The sequence below is a fragment of the Callithrix jacchus genome, chromosome 10 (assembly GCF_049354715.1).
Source record: "Callithrix jacchus isolate 240 chromosome 10, calJac240_pri, whole genome shotgun sequence".
Lineage (NCBI taxonomy): Eukaryota > Metazoa > Chordata > Mammalia > Primates > Cebidae > Callithrix > Callithrix jacchus.
In genome coordinates, this window is record NC_133511.1 from 130,817,074 (window position 1) to 130,843,613 (window position 26,540).

General features: G+C 61.2%; 1 protein-coding gene across 1 annotated transcript in view; it reads right to left on the minus strand.

The window, feature by feature from the left end:
- MUC2 (mucin 2, oligomeric mucus/gel-forming) overlaps positions 1–18,067 on the minus strand; it is a 44,160-nt gene extending 26,093 nt beyond the window's left edge. Inside the window, exons 1-27 of the mRNA XM_078341802.1 lie at positions 17,964–18,067; positions 17,089–17,359; positions 15,044–15,158; positions 14,652–14,742; positions 14,466–14,575; positions 14,178–14,388; positions 13,842–13,967; positions 13,274–13,391; positions 13,060–13,198; positions 12,694–12,801; positions 12,538–12,607; positions 12,112–12,249; positions 11,799–11,963; positions 11,282–11,376; positions 10,945–11,071; positions 10,373–10,628; positions 10,142–10,194; positions 9,709–9,809; positions 9,179–9,330; positions 8,686–8,824; positions 8,054–8,164; positions 7,793–7,972; positions 7,411–7,650; positions 6,315–6,471; positions 5,907–6,038; positions 3,334–3,481; positions 116–159 (exon numbers count right to left, since the gene is read on the minus strand). Of these exons, the coding sequence (XP_078197928.1) occupies positions 116–159; positions 3,334–3,481; positions 5,907–6,038; positions 6,315–6,471; positions 7,411–7,650; positions 7,793–7,972; positions 8,054–8,164; positions 8,686–8,824; positions 9,179–9,330; positions 9,709–9,809; positions 10,142–10,194; positions 10,373–10,628; positions 10,945–11,071; positions 11,282–11,376; positions 11,799–11,963; positions 12,112–12,249; positions 12,538–12,607; positions 12,694–12,801; positions 13,060–13,198; positions 13,274–13,391; positions 13,842–13,967; positions 14,178–14,388; positions 14,466–14,575; positions 14,652–14,742; positions 15,044–15,158; positions 17,089–17,359; positions 17,964–18,039 (3,673 nt within the window). The 5' untranslated portion in view covers positions 18,040–18,067. The remainder of the gene's footprint in view (positions 1–115; positions 160–3,333; positions 3,482–5,906; positions 6,039–6,314; positions 6,472–7,410; positions 7,651–7,792; positions 7,973–8,053; positions 8,165–8,685; positions 8,825–9,178; positions 9,331–9,708; positions 9,810–10,141; positions 10,195–10,372; positions 10,629–10,944; positions 11,072–11,281; positions 11,377–11,798; positions 11,964–12,111; positions 12,250–12,537; positions 12,608–12,693; positions 12,802–13,059; positions 13,199–13,273; positions 13,392–13,841; positions 13,968–14,177; positions 14,389–14,465; positions 14,576–14,651; positions 14,743–15,043; positions 15,159–17,088; positions 17,360–17,963) is intronic.
- Positions 18,068–26,540: the final 8,473 nt, after the last annotated feature.

Sequence of the window (26,540 nt, forward strand, 5' to 3'; positions counted from 1 at the left end):
GGGGACCCAAGGGGGAGAACCCGGGAGGAGACCAGCACCCCCCACCCATCCAAGCTCCACAGGCTTCCCAGGGATGGGCCCAACCAGCACAGGGCTGGGGCGAAGGGCAGCTCACCTTCCTCCGGCCTGCAGACAACTTGGGAGGAGTTGGTGCACACACTGCAAATCAAGCAGACAGCTGCAGGTTCACCCCCCGACGCCATGCCTGCCCCGCTCAGCCCCCGGCTTCCCCCTCACGTCCCCCCACGACCGGCATCCCCCTGCTGTGCCAGCCCTGCTCAGACCTCTGGTACCCCCATGCAGCCAGCCAGTGCCGAGCCCAAAGCCCCTGGGTACTGCCCCAAAAGCCAGCTCCAGAAGAGCCCCCCATTGGGTCCTAACTGTGGGAACAGAGCAGGGACAAGGAGAGGAAGGAAAAGCCAGACCCAGAGGATGGGATGAGAACAGAAGACCCCACCCCAGTGAGGCAGGGACTGGTGCCTCCGTGGCCTGGCTCCCGTGTGCCTGCATGGCTGTGTGCCTGTGTGTGACTGTGTTTCTGTGTCCATGCATGTGTGACTGTGTGCACGTGTGCGTGTGTGACTGTGTGCCTGGGTATCTATGTCTAGGCATGTGGACATGTGTGACTATGTGCATGTGTGACTGTGTGACTGTGTACACATGTGACTATGTGTGCATGTGTGACTGTGTGTGTACACGTGTGACTATGTGCGTGACTGAAGTGTGTGCATGTGTGACTGTGACTGTGTGACTGTGTGACTGGGTGTGTGCCTGGGTATCTGTGTCTAGGCATGTGTACATGTGTGACTGTGTACACGTGTGACTGTGTGCGTGACTGAAGTGTGTGCATGTGTGACTGTGACTGTGTGACTGTGTGACTGAGTGTGTGCCTGGGTATCTGTGTCTAGGCATGTGTACATGTGTGACTGTGTACACGTGTGACTGTGTGCATGTGTGACTGTGTGACTGTGGGTGTGTGAGTGTGTGACTGTGAGTACGTGCCTGGGTATCTGTGGCTAGGCATGTGTACATGTGTGACTGTAACTGAAGTGTGTCTGTGTACACATGTGACTGTGACTTTGTGACTGAAATGTGTGCATGTGTGACTGTGTGACTGTGTGTATGGTGTGACTGTGACTGTGTGTGCCTGCATGGCAGTTATCTGTGCATGTGTTCATGTGTGACTGAGAGTGTATGCATGGTGTGACTGTGTGCATGTGTGACTGTGTAACTGAAGTGTGTGTACATGTGTGACTATGTGTGACTGTGTGACTGAAGTGTGTGACTGTGTGACTGTGGGTGTGTGACTGTGTGAGTGCCTTCCTGGGTATCTGTGTCTAGGCATGGGTACACGTGTGACTGTGTGTGCATGTGGTGCACTGTATGACTGTGACTGTGCCTGCATGTCCGTATTTGTGCGTGTGTGCATGTGTGACTGTGTGCATGTGTGACTGTGAGCGTGTGTGCATGTGTGACTGTGTGTATGGTGTGACTGTGACTGTGTGTGCCTGCGTGGCAGTTATCTGTGCATGTGTTCATGTGTGACTGAGACTGTATGCATGGTGTGACTGTGTGTATGGTGTGACTGTGAGTGTGTGACCGTGTGGCTGTGTGTCTGCATGTGTAATTGTGTGCACGTGTGACTCTGTGTGTGCATGTGTGACTGTGTGACTGTGTATGGTGTGACTGTGACTGAGTGTGTATGTATGACTGTGTGACTGTGAGAGTGTGCATCTGTGTGCCTGTGTGACTGTGTGTGTGCATGTGTAACTCTGTGACTGTGCCTGCGTGTCAGCATCTATGCATATGTGAATTGGGTGTGTGTGACTGTGTTTGCATCTGTAACTGTGACTGAGTGTGTGCATGTGTGACTGTGTGACTGTGTATGGTGTGACTGTGACTGAGTGTGTATGTATGACTGTGTGCACGTGTGACTGAGTGTGTGTGCGTGTGTGACTATGTGACTGTGCCTGTGTGTCAGCATCTATGCATGTGTGAATTGGGTGTGTGTATGACTGCATGCATCTGTAACTGTGACTGTGAGTATGTGCATGTGTGACTGTGTGACTGTGCCTGCGTGTCAGCATCCATGCATGTGTGACTTTGGGTGTGTGTGTGACTGTGTGTGCATGTGTAACTGTGACTGTGCGTGCATGTGTAACTGTGACTGTGTGTGCATGTGTAACTGTGACTGTGCCTGCGTGTCAGCATCTATGCATGTGTGAATTGGGTGTGTGTGTGACTGTGTGTGCATGTGTAACTGTGACTGTGAGTGTGTGCATGTGTGACTGTGTATGGTGTGACTGTGACTGAGTGTGTATGTATGACTGTGTGCGTGTGTGACTGTGAGTGTGTGTGCGTGTGTGACTGACTGTGCCTGTGTGTCAGCATCTATGCATGTGTGAATTGGGTGTGTGTGTGACTGTGCATGCATCTGTAACTGTGTATGTGCATGTGTGACTGTGTGACTGTGCCTGTGTGTCAGCATCCATGCATGTGTGACTGTGGGTGTGTGTGTGACTGTGCATGCATGTGTGACTGTGGGTGTGTGTGTGACTGTGCGTGCATGTGTAACTGTGACTGTGTGTGCATGTGACTGAGAGTGTGTGCATGTGTGACTGTGCCTGTGTGTCAGCATCCATGCATGTGTGGCTGTCGGTGTGTGTGACTGTGCGTGCATGTGTAACTGTGAGTGTGTGCATGTGTGACTGTGAGAGTGTGTGTGTGTGTGACTGTGTGACTGTGCCTGTGTCATCTATGCATGTGTGAATTGGGTGTGTGTGTGACTGTGACTGAGTGTGTACATGTGTGACTGTGACTGTGAGTGTGTGCATGTGTGACTGTGTGTGCCTGCATGTCAGCATCTATGCATGTGTGAATTGGGTGTGTGTGTGTGACTGTGTGTGCATGTGTAACTGTGACTGAGTGTGTGCATGTGTGACTGTGTGACTGAGTGTGTGTGTATGGTGTGACTGTGACTGTGTATGTATGACTGTGTGTATATATGACTGAGTGTGTGCATGTGTAACTGTGTGACTGTGCCTGTGTGTCAGCATCTATGCATGTGTGAATTGGGCGTGTGTGTGACTGTGCGTGCATGTGTAACTGTGACTGTGAGTGTGCATGTGTGACTGTGCCTGCGTGTCAGCATCCATGCATGTGTGACTGTGGGCGTGTGTGTGACTGTGTGCACATGGTATGTGTGCGCATTTGTGTGCATGTGCGCCCATGTGGAATGGTTGTGTGTTCATGCATTGTGTGCTCACATGTGTGTGTGTGCCCATGTCCCCATATGTGCAGCTCCCCAGACCCCCTGCCATGTGGCTTAGGTACCAGGACTTGCAGATCTCCTCTGTGGGAACCGACGCTCCAGGTGGGTAGTGGGTGTCCTCAATGTAGCAGCCACACTTGTCTGCACTGACACACTTCTTCAGGTCCTCGTCATAGATGGGCCTGTCCTTGGGGCACCGGGGGTAGCAGCCTGGTGGGCACAGGGCATGGAGTTGGGACCACCGCAGTCTACCACACCCCACCCACCATCCCCACCCTGGCAGGCCCTTCTCTGGAGGATGCCCCTCTGGGAAGCCCAGGAATTAGAAAGGCAAGACCTAGATCTCCCCCTGCACTGTGCCCGAACACTGCCCGCTGAGGGTCCCTGCCAAGTCTCAAGAGCACCCCTGAGTCCCAAGACCCACATTCCTCTCCCATGGCGGAACTCTCCTTCCCAAATTTCCCACCACACCCTCCTTCACATCACTGGTTCTCAGCTCAGATGCCAGCACCCACCGGGGCCTCTGCGGACCTGTGCCTGAAATGTTCCCCAACCTGCCCTGCTCTGCACCGACCTTAGGACCTCCCACCATGCCACTTCTGATTTCTGGGCCAGCCTGTTTCCCTCCTGATCCTGCAGCAAGGGGAGCCTGGCCTCCCTGGGCTGAAGGTGCCCTGAGGGTCATGCCTCCCTCCGCATGTCCCCATGGGTCTCCAGCCTTCAACCCCACATGGCCAGGCCTGTCTGCCATCACCCCTCCAGGCCTGCCCCACTCACACTCCAGGCTCATCTGCCATCACCCCTCCAGGCCTGCCCCACTCACACTCCAGGCTCATCTGCCATCACCCCTCCAGGCCTTCCCCACTCACACTCCAGGCTCATCTGCCATCACCCCTCCAGGCCTGCCCCACTCACACTCCAGGCTCATCTGCCATCACCCCTCCAGGCCTGCCCCACTCACACTCCAGGCTCATCTGCCATCACCCCTCCAGGCCTGCCCCACTCACACTCCAGGCTCATCTGCCATCACCCCTCCAGGCCTGCCCCACTCACACTCCAGGCTCATCTGCCATCACCCCTCCAGGCCTGCCCCACTCACACTCCAGGCTCATCTGCCATCACCCCTCCAGGCCTGCCCCACTCACACTCCAGGCTCATCTGCCATCACCCCTCCAGGCCTGCCCCACTCACACTCCAGGCTCATCTGCCATCACCCCTCCAGGCCTGCCCCACTCACACTCCAGGCTCATCTGCCATCACCCCTCCAGGCCTGCCCCACTCACACTCCAGGCTCATCTGCCATCACCCCTCCAGGCCTGCCCCACTCACACTCCAGGCTCATCTGCCATCACCCCTCCAGGCCTGCCCCACTCACACTCCAGGCTCATCTGCCATCACCCCTCCAGGCCTGCCCCACTCACACTCCAGGCTCATCTGCCATCACCCCTCCAGGCCTGCCCCACTCACACTCCAGGCTCATCTGCCATCACCCCTCCAGGCCTGCCCCACTCACACTCCAGGCTCATCTGCCGTCATCTCCTGCCCCAGGCCCACCCTGCTCACACTCCAGGCTCATCTGCCATCACCCCTCCAGGCCTGCCCCGCTCACACTCCAGGCTCATCTGCCATCACCCCTCCAGGCCTGCCCCGCTCACACTCCAGGCTCATCTGCCGTCATCTCCTGCCCCAGGCCCACCCTGCTCACACTCCAGGCTCATCTGCCGTCATCTCCCGCCCCAGGCCCGCCCTGCTCACCCTCCAGGCTCATCTGCCATCATCTCCTGCCCCAGGCCCGCCCTGCTCACACTCCAGGCTCATCTGCTGTCATCTCCCGCCCCAGGCCCGCCCTGCTCACACTCCAGGCTCATCTGCCATCACCCCTCCAGGCCTGCCCCACTCACACTCCAGGCTCATCTGCCGTCATCTCCCGCCCCAGGCCCGCCCTGCTCACCCTCCAGGCTCATCTGCCATCATCTCCTGCCCCAGGCCCGCCCTGCTCACACTCCAGGCTCATCTGCTGTCATCTCCCGCCCCAGGCCCGCCCTGCTCACACTCCAGGCTCATCTGCCATCACCCCTCCAGGCCTGCCCCACTCACACTCCAGGCTCATCTGCCGTCATCTCCTGCCCCAGGCCCACCCTGCTCACCCTCCAGGCTCATCTGCCATCACCCCTCCAGGCCTGCCCCACTCACACTCCAGGCTCATCTGCCGTCATCTCCCGCCCCAGGCCCGCCCTGCTCACCCTCCAGGCTCATCTGCCATCACCCCTCCAGGCCTGCCCCACTCACACTCCAGGCTCATCTGCCGTCATCTCCCGCCCCAGGCCCGCCCTGCTCACCCTCCAGGCTCATCTGCCGTCACCCCTCCAGGCCTGCCCCACTCACACTCCAGGCTCATCTGCCGTCATCTCCCGCCCCAGGCCCGCCCTGCTCACCCTCCAGGCTCATCTGCTGTCATCTCCTGCCCCAGGCCCACCCTGCTCACCCTCCAGGCTCATCCGCTGTCATCTCCCGCCCCAGACCCGCCCTGCTCACCCTCCAGGCTCATCTGCTGTCATCTCCCGCCCCAGGCCCGCCCTGCTCACCCTCCAGGCTCATCTGCTGTCATCTCCCGCCCCAGGCCCGCCCTGCTCACCCTCCAGGTAGGACACGGAGATGTTGGAGTGAATGCCATTGATGGTCCTGCAGGTCTCGAAGCTCCGGTTCCCACACGGCTCATAGTGCCACTCACACTCATGCGGAGGGTTGTAGTAGTCACAGAATACGGCTGGAGGGAGGTGGGGCCGGGGTCAGACGCCGGGGCTGGGGGCTCAGGCATGGGCCAGGATGAGGCGAATCTGGGGTGGGGGGCTGGGGCAAGGACACATCAACCCTGCTCTGCCATCCCAGGTCTATGGGGCCCCAAAAAAGGACTCCAAGGAGGTTGGGGAAAGGGTGGCGATGCACACCTATTGCCTGGATGGGCAAAGAGTGCCACCCCAGCCCACAGGACAGCCCTCCCAGCCCCCCTGCTGGCCCCAGATCCAGTTTGGGGGGCTCTTACGGCACAGGTCCGGCGTCCTCCAGAACACGCAGGCCTCTGCTTTGGTACACTCCTGGGCATAGGAGGCCACAGCAGAGCAGAAGCACTCACAGTCCCCACCCGTGTCACAGGAGCATGAGTCATGCACGCAGGCCTCGTAGAAGGGTGTGGGGTCCACCTGCGGAAAAGACCCTGGTGTGCCCTGGGCCCGTGCTGCCTTCATGGTGCCAGGAATTCACAGGTGCCCTAGAGCTCAGGACACTGAGGCTGCCCCTGCTCCTGGGACAGGGCACATCACCTGGGGCCCCAGCAGGGCTAACCTCTGGGAGAGGCTCCAGAGACACCTGTCCGCCGTGGCTGTGTGGACCTGTCACCCCGCCCCTCAGCGTCCTTGGCTGCAACATGGCCATCCTAGAACCCACCCTCCCCACACTCCCTGCAGCTGGGGGCATGTGGGCCTAGCAGGGGTGGGGGTGCATGTCCTTTCTCCCTCCAGTTGAGTGTCTGAGCCTGGGAGGCAGAGGGAGGCTGCGGGTCCAGCCCAGGGCCAAAGGGAAGGCTGATTACATGGCCCGTGACCTAAGGATGCAGCGGCCAGAGCCAAAGCTGGAGGACAAGCGCTCCATGGTGGTGCAGCAGGGCGACCCCTGAAGGTGCCCACTGAGCATGTGGAGAAGTCCGCTAGCCCCAGGAACACCTAAGACACCGCCCTGCTGTGACCACGCCCTGATCAGGAATATGCTCTACTAGGCCCTAACCACGTCCAAGGTCAACCCATAGCGCCACTCTGCCTAGGCGGCCCCGCCCATGGCCCCACCCACAGCCACAGCCACCTATAGACCTGCTCTGACTATAGTTGGCCCCACCCATGTCCCCGCCCACAGCCACAGCCCACCTACAGCGCTGTTCTGCCTATAGTCGGCCCCGCCCATGTCCCCGCCCACAGCCACAGCCCACCAACAGCGCTGTTCTGCCTATAGTCGGCCCCGCCCATGGCCCCGCCCACAGCCACAGCCCGCCTATAGCACTGCTCTGCCTACAGTCGGCCCCGCCCACAGCCACAGCCCGCCTACAGCCCTTCCCTGCCTACTCTGCCCCTCCATGGCCGGCCCCCCACCTTGCTGTGACAGATGCTGAACACGCTGCTTTTGAGGATGCTGCACTGCTTCTCCGCCCAGGAGCGGCGGTGCGGGTTCAGGCTGCAGGGCTCGGGGTTGGCGCTCACGTCCGGGCAGGTGGGGGCCTCCTTCCAGCTGTTCCCAAAGTCCAGCTCACTGCTCACCACCATGTGGTCCCGCGTGGTGAAGTCGTTGCTGGAGCGGTCATCGAAGTTCCCACACAGGCCACACACGGTGCCCTGCAGGAGACAAGCATCCTAGGACTCCAAAAAGGGACTGGAGGAGGGCAGGGGCTTGTCTTGCAAACACTGGGGTAGGGGATGTGGGGTGGGGCGGCCAGGAGAGGACAGGGAGGACAGGGCAGGCAGGGAGGCAGCCCACCTTGTAGGAGGGAGCCAGCTTGATGAACACGGTGGTCCTCTTGTCCCAGATGACGATGATGCCCGTGCTGGACTCCACCACCAGGTACTGGCCCACCTCCCGCGTGGTGTAGGCCACGTGGCGACCCTCATCCCGCTGGATCACCACTCGATGCTTGTCTTCCAACTTCAGCTCTGTCCTCTGCCCGGAGGAGAGCCCCAGTCACTGGCTGGCCTGAGGGTCCCCCAGGGCTCACACGTTCCCGGGGCCGGCGGCACTCACCCCCATGAAGATTTTGATGGCCTTGGAGCAGGTGACTCCCGTGGTGCCACAGGGGACGTTCTCGGTGATGATGCTGAATGAACCCAGTGAGGAGTTCTGGCCACAGTAGTCCTGGGGGCCACGAGGGGGAGGTCAGCCAGGACGGCTGGGCCCCAGGTACCCCTCAGGGCACACCCACCCTAGCTGGTGGGGCCACAGCCACTGAGCACACAAACCTGGCCCTGCTCCTGCCCATCCAGGGACCTGACCAACTGCAGGCCCATCCCCTGTCCCCAGGGATCATGGTGCCTCAAAGGGCTGTGGGATTTGGATCCAGAGAGCCTCGTGGGCAGGGGCCTAGCCCTGGCCCTTACTCAGCTCCCTATACAGGTCCCCTCAGTCCCCATTGCTGGGCGGTCAACCCCACCCACACCCACAGGAGGGCCACAGAACTGGGTGGTGCAGAGGGGATTTTACCACCCCCGCCCACCCCTGGCTGGAAGGCCAAATCTCCCTGCAGGTGTGGGTCTGGGGCTGAGGAAAGTCCAGTGCTCCCACATCTCAGGACCTCTCAGGGAGCTGAAAGCCTCACTCGGGGCAGGCAGGGGGTCCCTGACCACAAGCAGCTGGCTAGGACGTGGCCATGACCGCACCTGAACAGCCACGTAGGAGCAGTGTCCGTCGAAGTCATAGTACTTCCCATCAAAGGTGACGTAGTGGCCACTCCCATAAATGGAACAGGTGCCGTGGCACACGGCCTGGGAGCACGCCCAGCGTCCTTTCTGGCAGGTGCTGAGGAGGACAGGAGAGGAGCCTGAAGGGACCCAGGGGCCAAGGCCCCCCCACCCACTCATGGGTGCCTGGAGGAGACCCTGGGCATCAGGCAGACAGCTCCCTGTGCCGCCCACACAGGACACCTGCAGGTCCATGCTGGCCCCAAAAGTGGCTCCAAATGCCTCTCCCCCCATGGCTTCAAGACCAGCAGCTGACATGAGAGACCCCCCACCCCCGTGGTGGGACAGGGGCTACCACACCCAGGCGGACCCCCCCAGGAGAGGCACCTGCCCCTCAGCCCATTCTCCAGTGGCCACCGCTGTAGAGCACGTGGGGCCTGGGAGGCAGCCAGGACAGGCCGGGCCAGCTTACCAGGTGTTACAGTCCACCTTGATCTTGTCCCCGGGGGAGTACAGGTCCTTGTTGTGGACACAGGGGCACTCCTCCTCCACCACGCAGCCCCCCCGGCCATCGTCCATCAGCCCATCGGGGCACACACAGCCACTGACACACTCTGTGTGGTACTGGAGACAGCCAGAGGGTGGGATTCGGGGGTGGACAGGTGAGGGTGCAGCCCTCCCTGGGGTCAGGATTGGATGCCCGGCCAGGATTGACAATGCAGTCTCCATTATGTCCTGGACCTCCCACCTCTCTCCCTGGCCCAGGCTAAGGCCTCCCCACTCTCAGGTCCGCCACTGGGCAGGGAGACTGGTAAGGGCTGCCGCCGAGGGCCCTACACTGGCCCCTGTGCCCCAGTGGCCCACAGGCTGCCGCTTCCCTCCCAGGGACAGGGCCTGCATCCTCAGGACTCAGCACCCAGACCCTGGCCGGGGGCGCAGCTCAGGATCCAGGCTCAGCCAGCCAGGGACCCCCCCACCCACAGCAGCACCCCCAGCACGCACATAGCCAGCGGCCAAAGTCTGACAGCTGAGGGCTCGGGGCTTCAAGGTGGCCAATGCGGTCAGGTTATTGCAGTCCATGTGGATTTTTGGGGCTGAGCAGCCTGTGGGACGGAGGGACCACCTCAGCTCCAGCTGAAGCTGAGGGTCTCAGGAAGGCTGGGGAGGTGTGGCCAGGCCAGGGAGGAATGGCTGGGGAGGGTGACTGGGGCAGATGGCCAGGGTGGGCAGGCAGGTGGCCGGAGAGAGGTGGCCAGGCTGGGGTGGCCGGGGAGGGGTGGCTGGAGAGGGGCGGTGGGGAGGGGTGGCCAGAGAGGGGTGGATGGGGAGGGGTGGGCAGGGAGGAGGGCAGGGGAGGGGTGGCAAAGGAGGGGTGGCCGGAGAGGGGTGGCTGGGGCAGGGTGGAGGGGAGGGGTGACGGGGCAGCGCCACTTACTCTGGCCAAGCAGCCGGATCTGCATACAGTGCAGCTTCCCATTCTGGCAGACGCTGTGGGAGAGGCCAAGGATGAGCAGGGCCCACTGGGGATGGCCACAGACAGCAGCAGCTTCCCCGGGACACAGGTGAGCCCGGCGACTCTCGGAGCCCCCACCCAGGCCCCCCTCAGCCTCGGGCATCTCAGCTTCCCCAGGTAGAGCCTCCCAGGTCCCCGGGGCCCAGCACCCACCATCGTTCCTCCTGCCTGACGACCACGTCCCCCGCCTCCAGGTACAGGCCTCGGTGGTAGCAGGAGCACTTGGCCAGCGGCACGCAGCGGCCCTTCTCGTCCAGGAAGGTGTGGTCAGGGCAGCCACAGCCGTCCACAGGTGCGAAGCCCTCGAGACAGTGGCTGTCGGCCTCGGAGAGGGAGCGGCAGGTCTTCTGGCAGGTGGTCAGATTGTAAAGGAACACCTGTGAGCTGGGGCAGGAGCCCACATCCTTGTCTGCGGAGGACCACGGGTGGCGTGAGGGGCGTGAGCAGCCAGACACCCAGCTCCCATCCCCAGGGCGTGCACACTCTGGGACCCACTCCCACACTCGGCCGCCCGTCCCCAGTTCCATCGCTGCTGCGTGGCTGCCCCTTGCTGTGGGAGGGACTGGTTTCCCACTACTGCCAGCTTCAGAAGCTGGGGCCTGGTCCGCAGCTGCCTGGGAGCCGACCCCTCTCCCCGGACCACCCATGCTCAGGGCCCCAGCCCCCTCCCAGGAACCTGAAGCCCAGACCCATCCCCGGGACGCAGCGTGCAGGGGCAGACTCACTGCAGACGCGCTCCCGCCAGCCCCACAGCATGACGCCCTTGGCGGCGCAGGCGCGCGCGTAGGAGGACAGGGCGGCGCACAGGCAGTCCTCGTTGTTCTGACAGTTGCATGTGTCATATTTGCACCTCTGGGTGACAGAGCAAGGCGGGTGGGCAGTGAGGCCGGGGGACAGAGTGGCTGGCACTCACACATACAAGCTAGCATACCTCACACGCACAACCCGCGGGCTGGGCCGGGCCGGGTGCACTGAGTCCACCTCACGTGTGGCGTGGGGGGCTGGGGCTGCCCTGCATCCACCTCGATGGCGTGGGGGGCTGGGGGTGCGGGTCCCACTCACCTTGTAATACTCAGCGGGGTCCACGGCCGAGTGGCACCTGCCGAAGGGGGTCTCTGTCTTCTTGAGGAGGGAACACCAGTGCTCAGCGTAGTTGGCTGGGGAGAGGGTATCGGAACCTCATTGGGACCTGGGACCCCCATGAGATCCCCTGGACCCCAGACATGGCTCCCCCTGTGTACCCACGCCCAGTCCCCTTCCTCCCCTGGAATCAGATTTCCAGGCAGCTCCAGGCTGGGTAGAGCCCCCTGCAGGGTACCCACCACCTCCCATCTCTCACCCAGGGCCCAGCATCCCAGTAGGATCCAGCCCAGGCTCTCTTCCGGGTCACCTGGCAGGCTGCCGCATGGCCACCATAAAGCAGCCCCAGCAGGAAGTCAAAGGTGCTGTGCTGCCCCGTGGGGAGAGCCGCCTAACTGCCCTCCCCACCCACACATCTGACTGGAGCCCCGGCTCCATGGAGGCCATGGGCGGGTCCCCCAGGTGGGCTGGGCAGAGTGCCCGCGTTGCCGAGCCTCACCACTCTCGATGTTCAGGGAGCAGGGGTCGTCCAGCCAGTCCAGCTTGTCCTGGCAGCTGGACTGTGCCTTCCAGCTGTTGGCGAAGCCGGCTCCCGTGGCCTCCACCAGCCCACTGGCGGTCTTGAAATCGTCACCTTCCAGGCCATTGAAGTTCCCGCAGAGCCCTGAGGGGCCAGGGCAGGTTGGTAAGGGTCTGGGGCTGGCAGGGCAGGGCCCCCTATGGGCCTTTGTCGGGGCAAGCTCGGTGGAGCCACTCACCCTGCACCTGCCCCTGGAGCCACTCACCCTGCACCTGCCCCTGGAGCCACTCACCCTGCACCTGCCCCTGGGCGGCCTGGTCCAGCGTCAGGAAGAGTTGCATGACCGGGGCCAGCTGCACCTGCAGCCGGAGGCCGACGGCCACGCTCACGACGATGTGGTAGGAAGATGGGCGGAAGATGGAGAAGCTCGCTGCAGGCAGGGGCACGGTGAGGGGCACGATGAGGGGCACGGAGATGGGCGGGGTGAGGGGCGGGGTCCCGGGACCTGCCAGGCCCAGGTGAGCAGCGGGAAGGTGCCACCCTCCCACCGCCCCCTCCATCAGAGGACCCAGGACGGAGTCTGCGGGGGGTCACAGGGACCCTCCCAGTGTGGGATCTTCCCACCCAGCCTCCTGGGTCGGAGGCATCTGGACTGCCCGAATCACTGCAGGCCCCGTGGAGCTCGAAGGGCCCGGGCCCCTCCCTGGGCGCTACTCACCAGTCACGTGGGGCAGGTTCACCTGCAGCTCATTGAGCAGCACGCTGCCGTCGGACTTGAAGACCACCACCTGGGGAAGGGCCGAGGATGCTCAGGGCAGGGAAGGGCCCCCTCGGGGGACCGGGGGCTCCAGAAGGAGAGGGCAGGGCCACTCACATTCTTCTTCCTGTCGGCCAGCAGCACCACCGTCTTCAGGCAGGTCTGCTTGTCCGTGGAGCCGCAGGGGGCCAGCTCGCCCAGGAGAGCGTAGGAATCATTGTCACCCTGTGACAGGACAGGAGGCAGAGTAGCCGCTGAGGGCCGGGGCGGACAGCACCCTGCACCCTAGGACCCGGCAGTGGCTTAGAAGGGAAGGCCCACTTCTCATCCTCCAGCCAGAGAGCAGAAGCCCCATCACCTGCCCCGAGACAGCCCACGGGCACCCTGTGCTTCACGGACAGCCGGCCCACCACCCCCGGACAGCTGAGGGCCTGGATGCCAGCCCAGCTCTGCCCCGTGCCCCAGCCCCTGGACGGCCTCTACCTTGGCCAGAACGTAGTAGCAGTCCCCATGGAAGGTGAACTTCTTCCCATCGAAGGTGGTGATGTGGGACCCGCCTTCCAGGGTGCAGGTGCCGGGGCAGGGCAGGTCTTTGCACACCCAGCGGCCATCGTTGCAGATGCTGTTAAGCGGAGGGCACAGGGTCAGGGCTCTGCCGCCCCCACCTCTGCCGTGCCAGCCCTGGCCCAGGACTCACCACTGCTCGCAGTCACTGGTGATTCCCTGGCCTGGTGTGTACAGGCGTCCGTGCAGCCTGCAGTGGCACTGGCTCACGGGAACACAGCCGCCACCCGCGATGTCATCATACACGGTGCCTGGGACGGCCAGGGAGGCAGCGTCACCCCGGCTAGCTCAGAAAGAGCCAGAATCCCCACTGGGGGGACTCCCGGCCAGGCCTCCCACCCGCAGGCACCGCTGATCCTCTGGGCTGACACCTGTGGTCTCCACCCAGTCCCTGGGTCAGGGTCTGGCCATGGGGCTCCAGCCTCCAGGCCAGGCAGTAGGAGGTCTGTCCCCAGGGTGATAACCAGAAGGCAGCCCCCTTCCCGGCCTCCCCAAAGCCAGCCTTGGGGAAGAGCCTGACACTGAGGCCCCTTCTCCCTGGACCCGCCCGGGTATTGGGTGGAGGCAGAGGCACTTCTGTGCCGCCACTGCCCCCACCACCCAGCAGAGCCGTCCCCTCAGCACAGGTGAGAACCCGAGGCCAGGGCTGCAGGCATCTCGCCCGGTGGGCAGTGCCGGGGCAGGGCCTCCTCCACACGCACCTTCCGGGCAGAAACAGCCGTCCATGCGGTGCTCCTCGCACAGGCTGCTCACTTGCAGGTGTGAGCAGGTGTCCATGCAGGGCGAGCCACTCTCCAGGTACACCATGTTCCCGGGGCAGGTCTTGGCTGCAACCACAGAGGCCCGAGGTGAGGGTGAGGCTGGGGCACAGCAGCGGCTCCACCCCGAGGTGCGGCAAGAAGGGCTCCCAGCCCGAGGTGAGCATCCCCCCGCTCCCGGTCCCCTGCGCAGACACTGCTCCCACCCCCACCTCCAGGCTTGGGGGGACAGCGTGGGGTCCCCCCGGAGTCCCCTGCCCGCAGGGCACCGGCGCTTACGGCAGAGCGAGGCGGTCCTCCAGTTCCTGGGCCGGCCTCCGGCGTGGGAGCACTGGCGGGAGAACTCGGCCACGGTGCTGCAGACGCAGGCGTCCCCGCCGGAGCAGCGGCAGCGGTCCTGCTGGCAGGCTTGCAGGTACGGCTCCAGCGGCACCCGGTCCGGGCAGTCGGCGAAGGCCTCGGCGGTCAGCAGCCGCTCACACTCGGCGCGCTGGGAATGGATGTGGGTGAGCACGCTGCTCAGAGGCCAGCTCCACCGGGACCCCCACCCGGGACGAGGGGACTCACGTGCTCGGTGCAGGACGCTGCGGCCGGCTCCTCCTCGGGGTCCTTGCACTCCACGTCAGGCTGGTTGATCTTCTGCATGTTCCCGAACTCCAGGGCACTGAAGAGCACGCCTGGGGAGGCACGGCCTTCAGCGGGGCTCCCGGGAGCCCCCAGCCCACCCGCCCCGCCAAGTCCTCTGGGCCTCACCGTCAGAGAGGAATTCGGAATAGCTCTGCAGGCCGTTGTAGTCCCCGCAGAGGCCACAGGTGCGGTTCCGGAACTTACTGTCCAGCTCCAGCTGTTGGGGAGGGAGCGGGTGAGCTGGCCTCCCACCCGGCCCACGGCCTCTGGGACAGCGGCCAGGAACCCCCTCGCTGCTCATTTGAGCCAGAGGAAGGTGGGACAGGAGGGAGGGCAGGTGACCCAGAAGCCAAGTGCGTTTGGGGGAAGGGTGAGGCCCGGGGGTCAGAGCCAGGCTGGCTTCTGCTGCTGCCCCCCAAGTCCAGCGCCATGCCCTGCCCACCCTGCCCTCCCTTGGGGTCCACCCAGAGGCCTGACGGAGCCCCTGCCAGCCCCACAAGCCCGGGGCCCCTGAGCACCATGATCGCATCCTCGCGGTTCCACAGGAGGGCGAGGCCGGCTCGGGAGTACACCTTGGTGTAGGCGTCACTCTTCTCGATGAGCAGCCCAGGGCTGTAGTGCGGGGTGCTGACCCTGGCCGGAGCACGTCGGGGTCACTCTTGGGTTCACCGCCCAGACCGCCCCGCCGACCCCAGCTTGTCCTCCCGGGACCCTGCAGCCCGGAGGGGACTGAAGCTGTGTGTGAGTGGTGGGGGCGGCTCTGTCCAGGTCAGTGGACGTGGCCTAAGAGCCCCTGTCCATCTCCGCTGGTTGGGCTTCCCCGCAGAGCCACCTCCGGCCTGTACAGCCCTCTTCACTCTCTCCTTGGAGCACAGTCCTGGGCAGCGTCCCCTCTCAGGGCACAGTCCGGGGCAGGGTCCCCTCTCAGGGCCCTGAGGACACCAGGTTGGGAGACTAGGGAGGGCCAGGCTGCCCAGCCCCCTACTAGGCCCCCTGCTCAGTGAAACAACCCCCCATGGGAACCCCCAGGCTGCCCCTGAGGCTGTCAGGGCCCTACCCCACCTTCTGCTGGTGCCCGTGCTGGCCCAGGTAGAGGCATTCACCCCAGCCTCTGCACCTCAGTGCCCAAGGGCCTCTACCTGTCCCACCCACCATGCCCACACCTGAGAATCTCTACCCTCCCATCTGTGCCCACACCCAAGGGTCTGTACCGCCCACCCTCACCCACACCCAAGGGCCTCTACCTCCCACCCTCACCCACACCCGAGGGCCTCTACCTCCCACCCACCCTCACCCACACCCGAGGGCCTCTACCTCCCACCCACCCTCACCCACACCTGAGGGCCTCTACCTCCCACCCTCACCCACACCTGAGGGCCTCTACCTCCCACCCACCCTCACCCACACCTGAGGGCCTCTACCTCCCACCCACCCTCACCCACACCTGAGGGCCTCTACCTCCCACCCACCCTCACCCACACCTGAGGGCCTCTACCTCCCACCCACCCTCACCCACACCTGAGGGCCTCTACCTCCCACCCACCCTCACCCACACCTGAGGGCCTCTACCTCCCACCCTCACCCACACCTGAGGGCCTCTACCTCCCACCCACCCTCACCCACACCTGAGGGCCTCTACCTCCCACCCTCACCCACACCTGAGGGCCTCTACCTCCCACCCTCACCCACACCTGAGGGCCTCTACCTCCCACCCACCCTCACCCACACCTGAGGGCCTCTACCTCCCACCCACCCTCACCCACACCTGAGGGCCTCTACCTCCCACCCACCCTCACCCACACCTGAGGGCCTCTACCTCCCACCCTCACCCACACCTGAGGGTCTCTACCTCCCACCCTCACCCACACCTGAGGGTCTCTACCTCCCACCCTCACCCACACCTGAGGGCCTCTACCTCCCACCCTCACCCACACCTGAGGGTCTCTACCTCCCACCCTCACCCACACCCGAGGGCCTCTACCTCCCACCCTCACCCACACCTGAGGGTCTCTACCTCCCACCCTCACCCACACCTGAGGGCCTCTACCTCCCACCCACGCCCACACTGGAGCCCCTTGCAGAGAACTGAATCCCCGAGGCTGAAGAAGGGCTAGCCCTGCAGGTGGAGAACCCGCTGGACAGGAACGCACCCACAGGGCCTCATTGTTCAGGAGACAACAGCACAACAATAGCTGGGGGTGGGGAGGGGTCCCCCACAGACCCCCTGCACCGGCTTCTGTAACTGTAGCCTGGGGATGGAGCACACGGCCACTCCAGGCCCAGGACCAGACACAGGAGCCTCCGGGGTGCCAAGGCCGCCCAGAGCCTGGTGGGCTCCCACGAGGGGAGGAGCCGTCCGGGCCTCATGCAAAAGGGATAATAAAACCCTTTGCCTGGGTTCATCAGTGTTTGTTGAATGGATCAGTGACCTGAACCCAAACTGCAAGGCTGTTCTCCTAAGCTGTGTGCTGGGACAGAAAGGCGCTCGCTACGAGGGAGACCCCTTCGGGAGCCATCGACCCCCTTTGCTGGACGTGGGAGAGGCGCCGCCCGCCACACTCACACGGCCCCGTTCAGCACAGCCAGGTGGCGGGTGAGGTAGATGGTGTCGTCCTTGATGGTCAGCAGGATGGACTCCACCTGGGGGGTCGCCCCGGCCTGGTCCAGACCCCGCTTCAGGTGCACGGCGAATTCCTTGTAGGAGCCTCTGCAGTCGGAGGCAAAGTTGTAGTCGCAGAGGCCGGGGAAGCGGAAGACGTCGCCGTCGAAGGTCTTGTAGTGGAAGTCGCCCCAAGCGCTGCAGACGTTGTGGCCGTGGTCTCGGGTTCTGCCCTCTGAGGGAGTAGCCGGGGACGAGGGGTGAGGGGCGCCGGCCGGGGAAGGCTGCCCACGCTGCCCTCGGGAGGAGGGCCCCACGGAAGACCTGGAAGCAGCTTCGAGCCCAGCACAGGCCCTGGCCGGGAAAGGTTCCCACTGCTGGGCCTTGGTCACCCCACCCCAGGGGTCTCACCCAGCGAGGAGTGAGGCCGGGTGCCGAGCAGGGTGTAGGGGAGGGGGTCTGGGCACCCCAGCAAGGGCTATGCAGCCTCCACCCTTCCGGGGTCTCTGCCACCTGAGACGGGGGCCTCCTGGTGGGGTCCTGGCCACCCTTCCCTCCCCGGCAGACAATGACCCAGCTCACTGGGGCCTGGGCTGCTGTTTCCACCTGGTGCTGGCTGGGGACCCACAGTGTTGTCGGGCAGTCAACCCCAAAGGAATGGCAGGGGAACCCCGTCCTTCCAGCCCCTTGAAAGTCAGCAGAGCTGGGGGCTAGAACCCAGGCCCAGAGCCTCTGCTGAGCCGCCCAGATCGCTAGGAGGCACTCGGCAACCACCTCCACCTCCTGGGTGCGACTGGCCTGCCCCCCAGCCCCGGCCCCAGGACACTCTGCCCTCTCACCTGTCTGGAGCTCTGAGCCCCTGGCCAAAGACAGGGCCAGGCAGACGGCTGCCAGGCGGGCTAGTGGCAGCCCCATGGTGGCTGGAAGGGGCGGTGTAGGTTGCGCCCGGGCACAGGGGTCGGGGCCTTATATGCCCCAGCAGGAGTGGGAGGGCGGGAAGGTAGAGGAGGGCCAAGGGGTGGGTGTGGCGTTTGCCAGATGATCAGGAAGACAGCTGTGGGGGCCCGGGCCGTGGGGAAATATTGGTTCAGGTTATCAGAGGTCATCTCTTTATGGCTTCCTGGGCAAACGCAGCCTTCTTCAGGATGCGGCAGCCCTGCAGCCCGAATGCCAACACACACCCAGGGAGCACGTCCAGCCACTAGTGGGATGAGCCCAGGGTGGCTGGGGGAGGGGTGTCCTGCCAGAAGAATGTCTGTTCAGGCTCCGTAGCCCCCCATGGGCCCCCAGGCCCCCACTGAGCCAGTCCCAGGTCTGATCAGGCTCACGTTACCCTGGGAAGACCAAACCCTTTCTGGGGCCCAAGCCCTGGGGCAGCTTCTAGGCCTGACCCAGGAAGGGGTCTCCCTGAGAGCAGGGAGGATATGGGATCCTTTGGGGTCCTGGGGGGCCACTGACTTGCATGGAACGCTTGGCCAGGCTCACAGAGCTGTCAGAGGCCCCAGCCTCCCACCACCCTCTAAGCCCATCCTTTTCCCAGGCTGAGCCAGTCTCTGGAATTACATGTAATTGGAACTTGAGGGGTACCCGCCCCGCCAGGGGAAAGGTTACAGAATCCCGCACGTGGGGAGCCAGCTGGTGGCCGGAAGTGGCCATCTGTCTCTTCTGCGGACCTCAGGGCTGAGGGCTGAGAAGGGAGCAGCTCGCCCATGCTCCCCAGAGCCACCTCTCAGTCTGGGTGGGGGTCAGGCCCCTGAGGCTTGGGCCTCTGATGAGTCTCAGTGTCACCCGCCGAGCCCAGCAGGTGTGTGGAAAAGCCTGGAGAACTGCAGCTCACAGAGACACAAACCGTGAGACCCCTGGGCACACCAGTGCTCGCCCTGGCCCGGGAGGACACAGGCAGGTGTAGCCAGTAGGTAAACTGAGGTCTGGGGCCCTCCCCGCCGCTACATTTTTCTCCCCCTGAAAATAGAGCCCGGCCCTGAGTTGGGTTTATGGCTTTGGCCCAAGGGGAGGGGGACGTGCTAGCAGCATGATGGCCGTGGGGAGAGCTCACCCCAACAGTTATGGAGACTCGGGGCCCGAGGCACCAGGCCTCTTTTCCTGGCTGACCTGCTTCTCAGACCAGGCTCCCCCAAAGAGGCGGCGACCCCCTGGAGCTGGAGCCCTCACCTGGGCTGAGCCAGGTCGGGGAGCCCTGCCAGCCTTCCCCAGCCTGGCCCTCCAGCTCCATCTCCCACTCAGGACCCACAGGGGTCCCCACCCTGCCGAGACGTCAGGAACGAGGGTGGCCAGGAGCTAGGGCCTGGGCCGTAGCCACTCCTGGCCTCCTGTGGTGCCCACCAGAACCAGAGCCTGAGTCTGTGCTCCCTGCCAGGACCTTGGCACATGGGGGAAGCTGAGTGTGTGGCCCCAGCAGGACTGGGGATTAGGAAACTGGAGCCAGCAGGGCCAGGCCAGAGGGGACCATTGTCCACCTCCCTGTGTGGCCTCCGCACACTGGCACTGAGCCCTGGGAAAACCCAAGGATGGCCCCAACTTCGGCCCCCACCCTCCAAGGGGCCTTGGGGCAGATTGTCCAGGCCAGGCTCCCTGCCCTAGGGAGACTGGAGGGACCCTGGCCGAGCACAGGCTGCCCAGCACAGCCCCTCCTGCCCTGAAGCATGAGGTGCCCTGATCCTGTGTCCCCTCTGGGCTGGCAGTGGTCGTGCCCAGACTCAGGGGTTTAACCCTAACACCCCTCTCGGCCCGTGGCGAGGTCCCAGGTGACAGCCCTGTCTGAGCTCACGGGCAGCCCTTTGTGGGGTGAGGTGCAAAGAGCTGAGGCCCATTCCTAACGGGGAAAGGGAGCTGGGGAAGACAGCAGTGAGGAGTCCCTCAGGCCAGGGTGACTGGAGTCACTGGCACCCCCACAGCGAGAGTGTCCCCGACCTCTTTGACTCCCAGCCCCGGCCAGTCCCCACTGCCGGATTCACAGCATCTACTGGGGTCGTGGAGGCGATGGGGCTGCGCAGGTTGGCAGGGTGGGAAAGTGGACAGCCGCACTGCCCTGGGACCCCGTCACCACCCTGGGACCCCGTCACCGCCCTGGGACCCCGTCACTCACCACCCTGGGACCCCATCACTGCCCTGGGACCCCGTCACTCACCGCCCTGGGACCCTGTCACCACCCTGGGACCCCGTCACTGCCCTGGGACCCCATCACCGCCCTGGGACCCTGTCAGTCACCACCCTGTGGCTTTCCCTTGGGGCTCGAGGGCCCCGGTGTCATGAGAGAGTGGGGGCTTTGACCACCCCAAGAAAGCTGCCTGTTGGTTCTGCTTTCTGTGTCAAGGATGTGACAGCCGCCCAGAGGCAAGCGGGATGCTGTGGAGCCAGGAGCCGACAGCCCTGGCCCCACGTCAGGCTGCCCCAGCCTCAGGCCCCGGCTGGGACTCAGAGCCGGGGCCACATGGAGCTCAGACCCCCACACAGACAGCATCCTGGCCTCCCGGCCTCTCCCTGCCCCACCCACACCCGGCGTGTTTACCCTGATGAGAGGCTGTCACCAAGGCCAGCACAGAGTTGAGTCGTGACTGCAGGGAGGAGGCAGCACAGACGTCACGCGGCGCCTGAAGTGATGCCCCCTCCCCACTGTGTGTCCACAAACCTGACTCACCAGGAAGCCCGGTGAGGGGCAGCCATTCAGGGGTCAGAGCCACCGAAGGAGGAGGGAGAAGGGAAAGGAGAGGGAGGAGGAGGGAGGGGAGGAGGAAGAGGAGGCTGGGGAAGGAGGGGAGCAGAGGGAACCCCTGTGCTGCTGGGGGAGCCGAAGACAGCAGGCACGTTCCCCCACCCCGTCCAGTGGCTCACTTCTGGCTCAGGCAGTGTCTGTGGGTCTGCCCGGCGGGCCATGGCTCCAGTCTCCGGCTGGGCGCTGGGCTGGAGGCTGCTGTGAAGGGATTTCTCAAATGTGACCCTGGCGAGGCGGGCGGGTCTCACACAATCCACAGAGGGCCGTGAGGAAGAGACATATGTCCTCTACAGAATTCGGTGAGTGGCCTCCAGCTGGCCTCCGGGGTCTCCAGCCAGCGGCCCCCACCCTTGCATGAGCCACATCCCTAGAGTAACCCGACGGCCCGCTGGTGTTTCCCTGAAGAACCAGTGCTCCCACGGGGATGGGGGACCCGCAAGGAGGCTGGTTTCCCAGAGAGCACCCCACCCACCCACACTGCGGCCCCCTGCATTCCCCGCTGCAGCCAATCCCCCCATGGCCTGTGTTGGTGCAAAGGTGGCCCCCATTGCTGATCACTGAAATGTCAGCCTTCGGCAAGTGCAGGCCACCCACTCCTCAGCCACTGTCATCTGGGGCCATTTTTCCATGATCTCCCCCATGTGGAAGGTCTGATTATCAGCCCACATTACAGAAGGGGAAACTGAGTCACTGGATATCTTGTGCTTCCGTCATAAGACCAGTGACTCAGGGCACAGGAGGCCATGCTGGCCCACACCCATTCTTCCAGCCTGAGCCACCCTGTCGCTGCCCACCCTGCCAGCACCAGGCTGCCCAGGCCCAGCCAACTGGGCTTAACCAGGGTGGTGGGGGCTCACACCCACCCCCAGCACCATGACTCTGGCCCTGCCTTGGTGGGCAGATGGAGAGCACACCCTAAGAAGCCATGGTTCTCAACCCTCTGGACACCAAGGAGGACCCAGCCCCCGCCGCAGCCCCGCACAGGGACAGAGTGGCAAGACCCAGGCCTGCACCCTGGCAGGCAGCATCTGAGGATTCAAGGGAGGGCAACTAAAACACCAGCCATGCCCACCTCCCAGGGCAAACTCAGACCCCCAAGCATGCCCACTTTCTGGGCCTCCAAAGGTTCTGAGACCCCTGGAGGGAGGTGTGTGCATCACCTCCCAAGGCTGCGGGGGTGAAAGGCTGGATGTTGGGGCCACGCTGCGTGAGGGGTGAGCAGGTGAGCACACAGAGTGTTTGTTCTCAGGTGAGGGATTGAGAGAGGCCGAAACCAGGCCAGGCCTCCGCTGGGCAGGCAGGCACTGGGAGGCTCCACTGGGGAAAGGGCAGCCCGGGACCAGGACCATCGCGGGGGGAGCTGTGCCTCAGGAGTCCAGACACCTTGGGGTACTTGCTTCTCAAGACTTGGTCCAGGTGTCACATCCCTTCACTGAACACTGTCCTCACCACCTTGGCCACACTGTGTGACCCTTGCTGGCCTTCCTGCTCTGAATGCCTCAAAGGTAGCAGCCCATGTGGATCCCCGATGGTCACCCTCACAGCAGATGCACTCAATAACTTTGCTTTCGGTGGGTGAGTGGATGGATGGTTGGGATGAATGGATGGATGGGTGGAGGGAGGGAAGGATGGATGAATGGGTCAGTGGGCAAGTGGATGGATGGACAGATGGATGGATGGATGGATGGATGGATGGGCAAATGGATGAATGGAGGGAGGGAGGGAGGTCTGGATGGGAGAGAGGGAGGGAGGAGGGATGAATGGGTCAGTGGGTGTGTGGATGGATGAGATGGCTGGCTGGCTGGATGGATGGATGGATGGATGGATGGATGAATGGGTGAGTGAGTGGGTGGATGGATGAGATGGGTGGATGGATTACTGAATGGACAGGTGGATGGATGGAGGTATGGATGAATGAAAGGATGGATGAGTGGTTGAGTAGATGGGTGGATGGATGGACAGATGGGTGGATGAAGGGATGGCTGGATGAATGGACAGGGGGAGGGAGAAATGAGTGAGTGGATGGGTAGGTGGGTGGGTGGATGGATGATTGGATGGATGGATGGATGGATGGATTAATGGGTGAGTGGGTGGGTAGATGGATGGACAAATGAAATCTCCCTGGTACCAGAGCTCACCTTCCATGGCAGCTCCACATGGCTTCACCATGTGCAGGGAGCCCAAGTGCTCTATAGCCCCACTTCACTGGAGCCCTCAAGCCTGGGAGGAAGGCATCCTGTAGACAAGGAAACCGAGACTCAGAGAGGGTGAAAGCTCTCCCCAGCCTCACTGAGTTCAAGAATGGCAGCTCTGCAGTGTGGTCCAGAGAATCTCCACAGCCCCAAACTCACACTGTCCACCGCTTGGTAACGGCGTGTTATCAAGGAGACTGCTGCTTTTCTGAGATACCACAATCACAAGTAACGGAAAAATCAGGGGTTCCTAGGTGGTTTCATGGGCCCAGGGCAGGATCCTCGGTGCCCCCTTGCCCTTTGCTGAGGTGCCCAAATTGTGGGCCCTTCAACATCCCCCACCCCCGCCCCTTCGGTGAGTCTATTTCATGCCTTTATAATATGGTTAGATTGTTTTGCCGCATTCTGCATTTCACCTGTGGCACCCCCTCAACCTCCTGAATATGTTTTCATTTGCATACATTAAGGTTCACTTTTTGTGCTATTACGTTTTCTGGGTTTTGCAAATGTAGAGTGTCGAATATCCACCAGGACGCTGGATGGTGGCACCACCCTCACACATGCCCTGTCTGAGCCCTGCCACTCTCCCCCAAAACCTGGCAACCACTGACCCTTCGTTCTGTCACTATAGTTTGGGCTCTAATATATTTTTCTGATTATGTTTACATTTCTAAGAGCCAAAAAGAACTGTAGAATAACATGCAGCCACTATAAATTGTCAGTAGGGTTTTTTATTGCAACGAGGAAAACACTCCTGGTTGAGAAAGTGCATAGCTGCCGGCTAAAACAGCTTGACTGAGGTGGAATTTGCACGCAATAAACTCCACGTGTACGTGTATGATTTGGTCCGTTTTGACACAAATAGGTTGCACCCGTGAAACCACCACTCCAGTCAGGATGGTGAATATGTCCACACCCATCACCCGCAAAGGGTTCCTCACACAGCCTTGGAATCTCTCCCTCCCACCCTTCCCAGCTGGGAGCGACCCTGGGTTTCTCTTCCGTGACTGTAGACTGTTTGCATTTTCTAGGATTCTGTGTAAGTGGAACTATGCGGTGTGCACTCCTTGGCCCCTTTCCCGAGCATAAGTACGTGCAGACGCATCCGGCGTTGCTGTGGCGATACCTCATTCCTTCCTGTGTGCATTCACTCCCTGCTGAGGGACACTGGGCTCGTTTTCCATTTGAGGCCACTACAAACCAACCTGCTTGGAACCTCTGTGCAGTCTTTGAACACACACTTTCTTTTCTGCCAGGTAAATGCCTACAAGTAGAGTATTCAGATCAGACAGGGAGGTTTATGTTCAACTTTTTGAGAAACTGCTAAACTGCTTTCCAAACTGGTTGTGCCATTCTACATTCCCACCAGCAGTGCACAAGACATCTGTTATCCCACAGCCTTGTCAACACTTAGGATGCTCAGTCTTTTTAATTTTAGCCATTCTAAAAGAAAAAGAAAAAAAAAATTTAGACATTCTAGTTAAGTGTGTGATGTTGTCTCATTATGACTTGAGATGGTATTTCCTTAATGACTAACGGTGTTAAGAATATTTTTACACACCTCTGCCATCCATGTTTTTAAAACACGGTGGCTCATGCCTCTCACTTTGAGAGGCCAAGGCAGGCAGATCACCTGAGGTCAGGAGTTGGAGACCATCCTGGCCAACATGGTGAAACCCTGTCTCTACTAAAAATACAAAATTAGCCAGACATGGTGGCACATGCCTGTAATCCCAGCTACTCTGGAGGCTGAGGCAGGAGGATTGGTGGAACCAGGGAGACAGAGGCTACAGAGAGCCAAGATCATGCTACTGCACTCCAGCCTGGGTTACAGAGTGAGACTCTGTCTCAAAGAAAAAAAAATTATTTCAAAAACCTCTATTATATAGTTTTGCTTTTTTTTTTTTTTAGACTGAGTCTAGCTCCATCGCCGAGGCTGGAGTGCAGTGGTGCGATCTCGGCTCACTGCAACCTCTGCCTCCTGGGTTCCACCGATCCTCCTGCCTCAGCCCCGAGTAGCTGGGACTACAGGTGTGTGCCACCGTGCCTGCCTAATTTTTTTTTTTTTTTTTTTTTTTTGTATTTTTAGTAGAGACGGGATTTCACCATGTTAGCCAGGATGGTCTTGATCTCCTGACCACACGACCCGCCCGCCTTGGCCTCCCAAAGTGCTGGGATTACAGGCGTGAACCACTGCACCCAGCTTCATTTTGCTTTTTCAACAAATACTGGGTGTTGTTTTTAAATATTAAATTCATTATGGAGAAATATTTGGTAATATACTCATGACTAGTATAGCAATTTCTGTCAAAACACTTCCTCCTCGTATCCTGGTGTGACTGTTTAACTTATGATATCTGATTTTTTTTTTTTTCTGAGACGGAGTTTCACTCTTGTTACCCAGACTGGAGTGCAATGGCACGATCTCGGCTCACTGCAACCTCCGCCTCCTGGGTTCAGGCAATTCTCCTGCCTCAGCCTCCTGAGTAGCTGGGATTACAGGCACGCGCCACCACGCCCAGCTAATTTTTGTATTTTTAGTAGAGACGGGGTTTCACCATGTTGACCAGGATGGTCTCGATCTCTTGACCTCGTGATCCACCCACCTCGGCCTCCCAAAGTGCTGGGATTACAGGCTTGAGCCACCGCGCCCGGCCCTCTGATTTCTTTTTTTAAAAAAATCCGTTGACTCCTGGGTTTATAAGCCCCACAGGTCTTCTTTAGTGAAATGCCTACTCAAATCTTTTGCCCGTTATTTATTGGGTTATTGGGGTGGGTTTCTTTTTAAAGATCTCAACGTTATTTATTTAAGGTCTAAGTGTTGTTCTAGGTACCAGTCCTTATCAGAGATGTCCTTTGTAGAGAGTTTTCTCCCAGTCTGTGGCTTATCTTCTCATTCTCTCGGTAGTGTTTTTAAGAGTAGGAGTTTTTTAATTTTGATAAAGTCAAATTGATCATTTACTTTTTTATAGATTTTGCCCTTGGTAGTAAATGTAGAAAATCCTTGCCTAACCCCAAAGTCACACAAATATTTTCCCCTATGTTTTCTTCAAGAAATTTTATACTTTGGGGTTTTACATGACACGTGTTTTTGAGTTAACTTTTATATATGGTGTGAGGTACGGCTTGACCTTTATCTCATTCTGTATGGATAGCCTATTGTTCTAGCACTATTTGTGGACAAGGCTATTTTTCTTCACTGCAATAATTCTGCTCCTTTGTTGAAAATTCAATTAGCCATGTGGGGTGGCGTGTGCCGGTAGTCCCAGCTACTGGGAGGCTGAGGTGAGAGGATCACTTGAGCCCAGGATGTGGAGGTTGCAGTGAGCTGAGACTGGGCTGCAGCACCCCAGCCTGGGTGACAGAGGCAGACCCTATCTCAAAAAAAAATTTTTTTAAGAAAAAATAGGGCCGGGTGTGGTGGCTCACGCCTGTAATCCCAGCATTTTGGGAGGCCGAGGCGGGCGGATCACAAGGTCAAGAGATCGAGA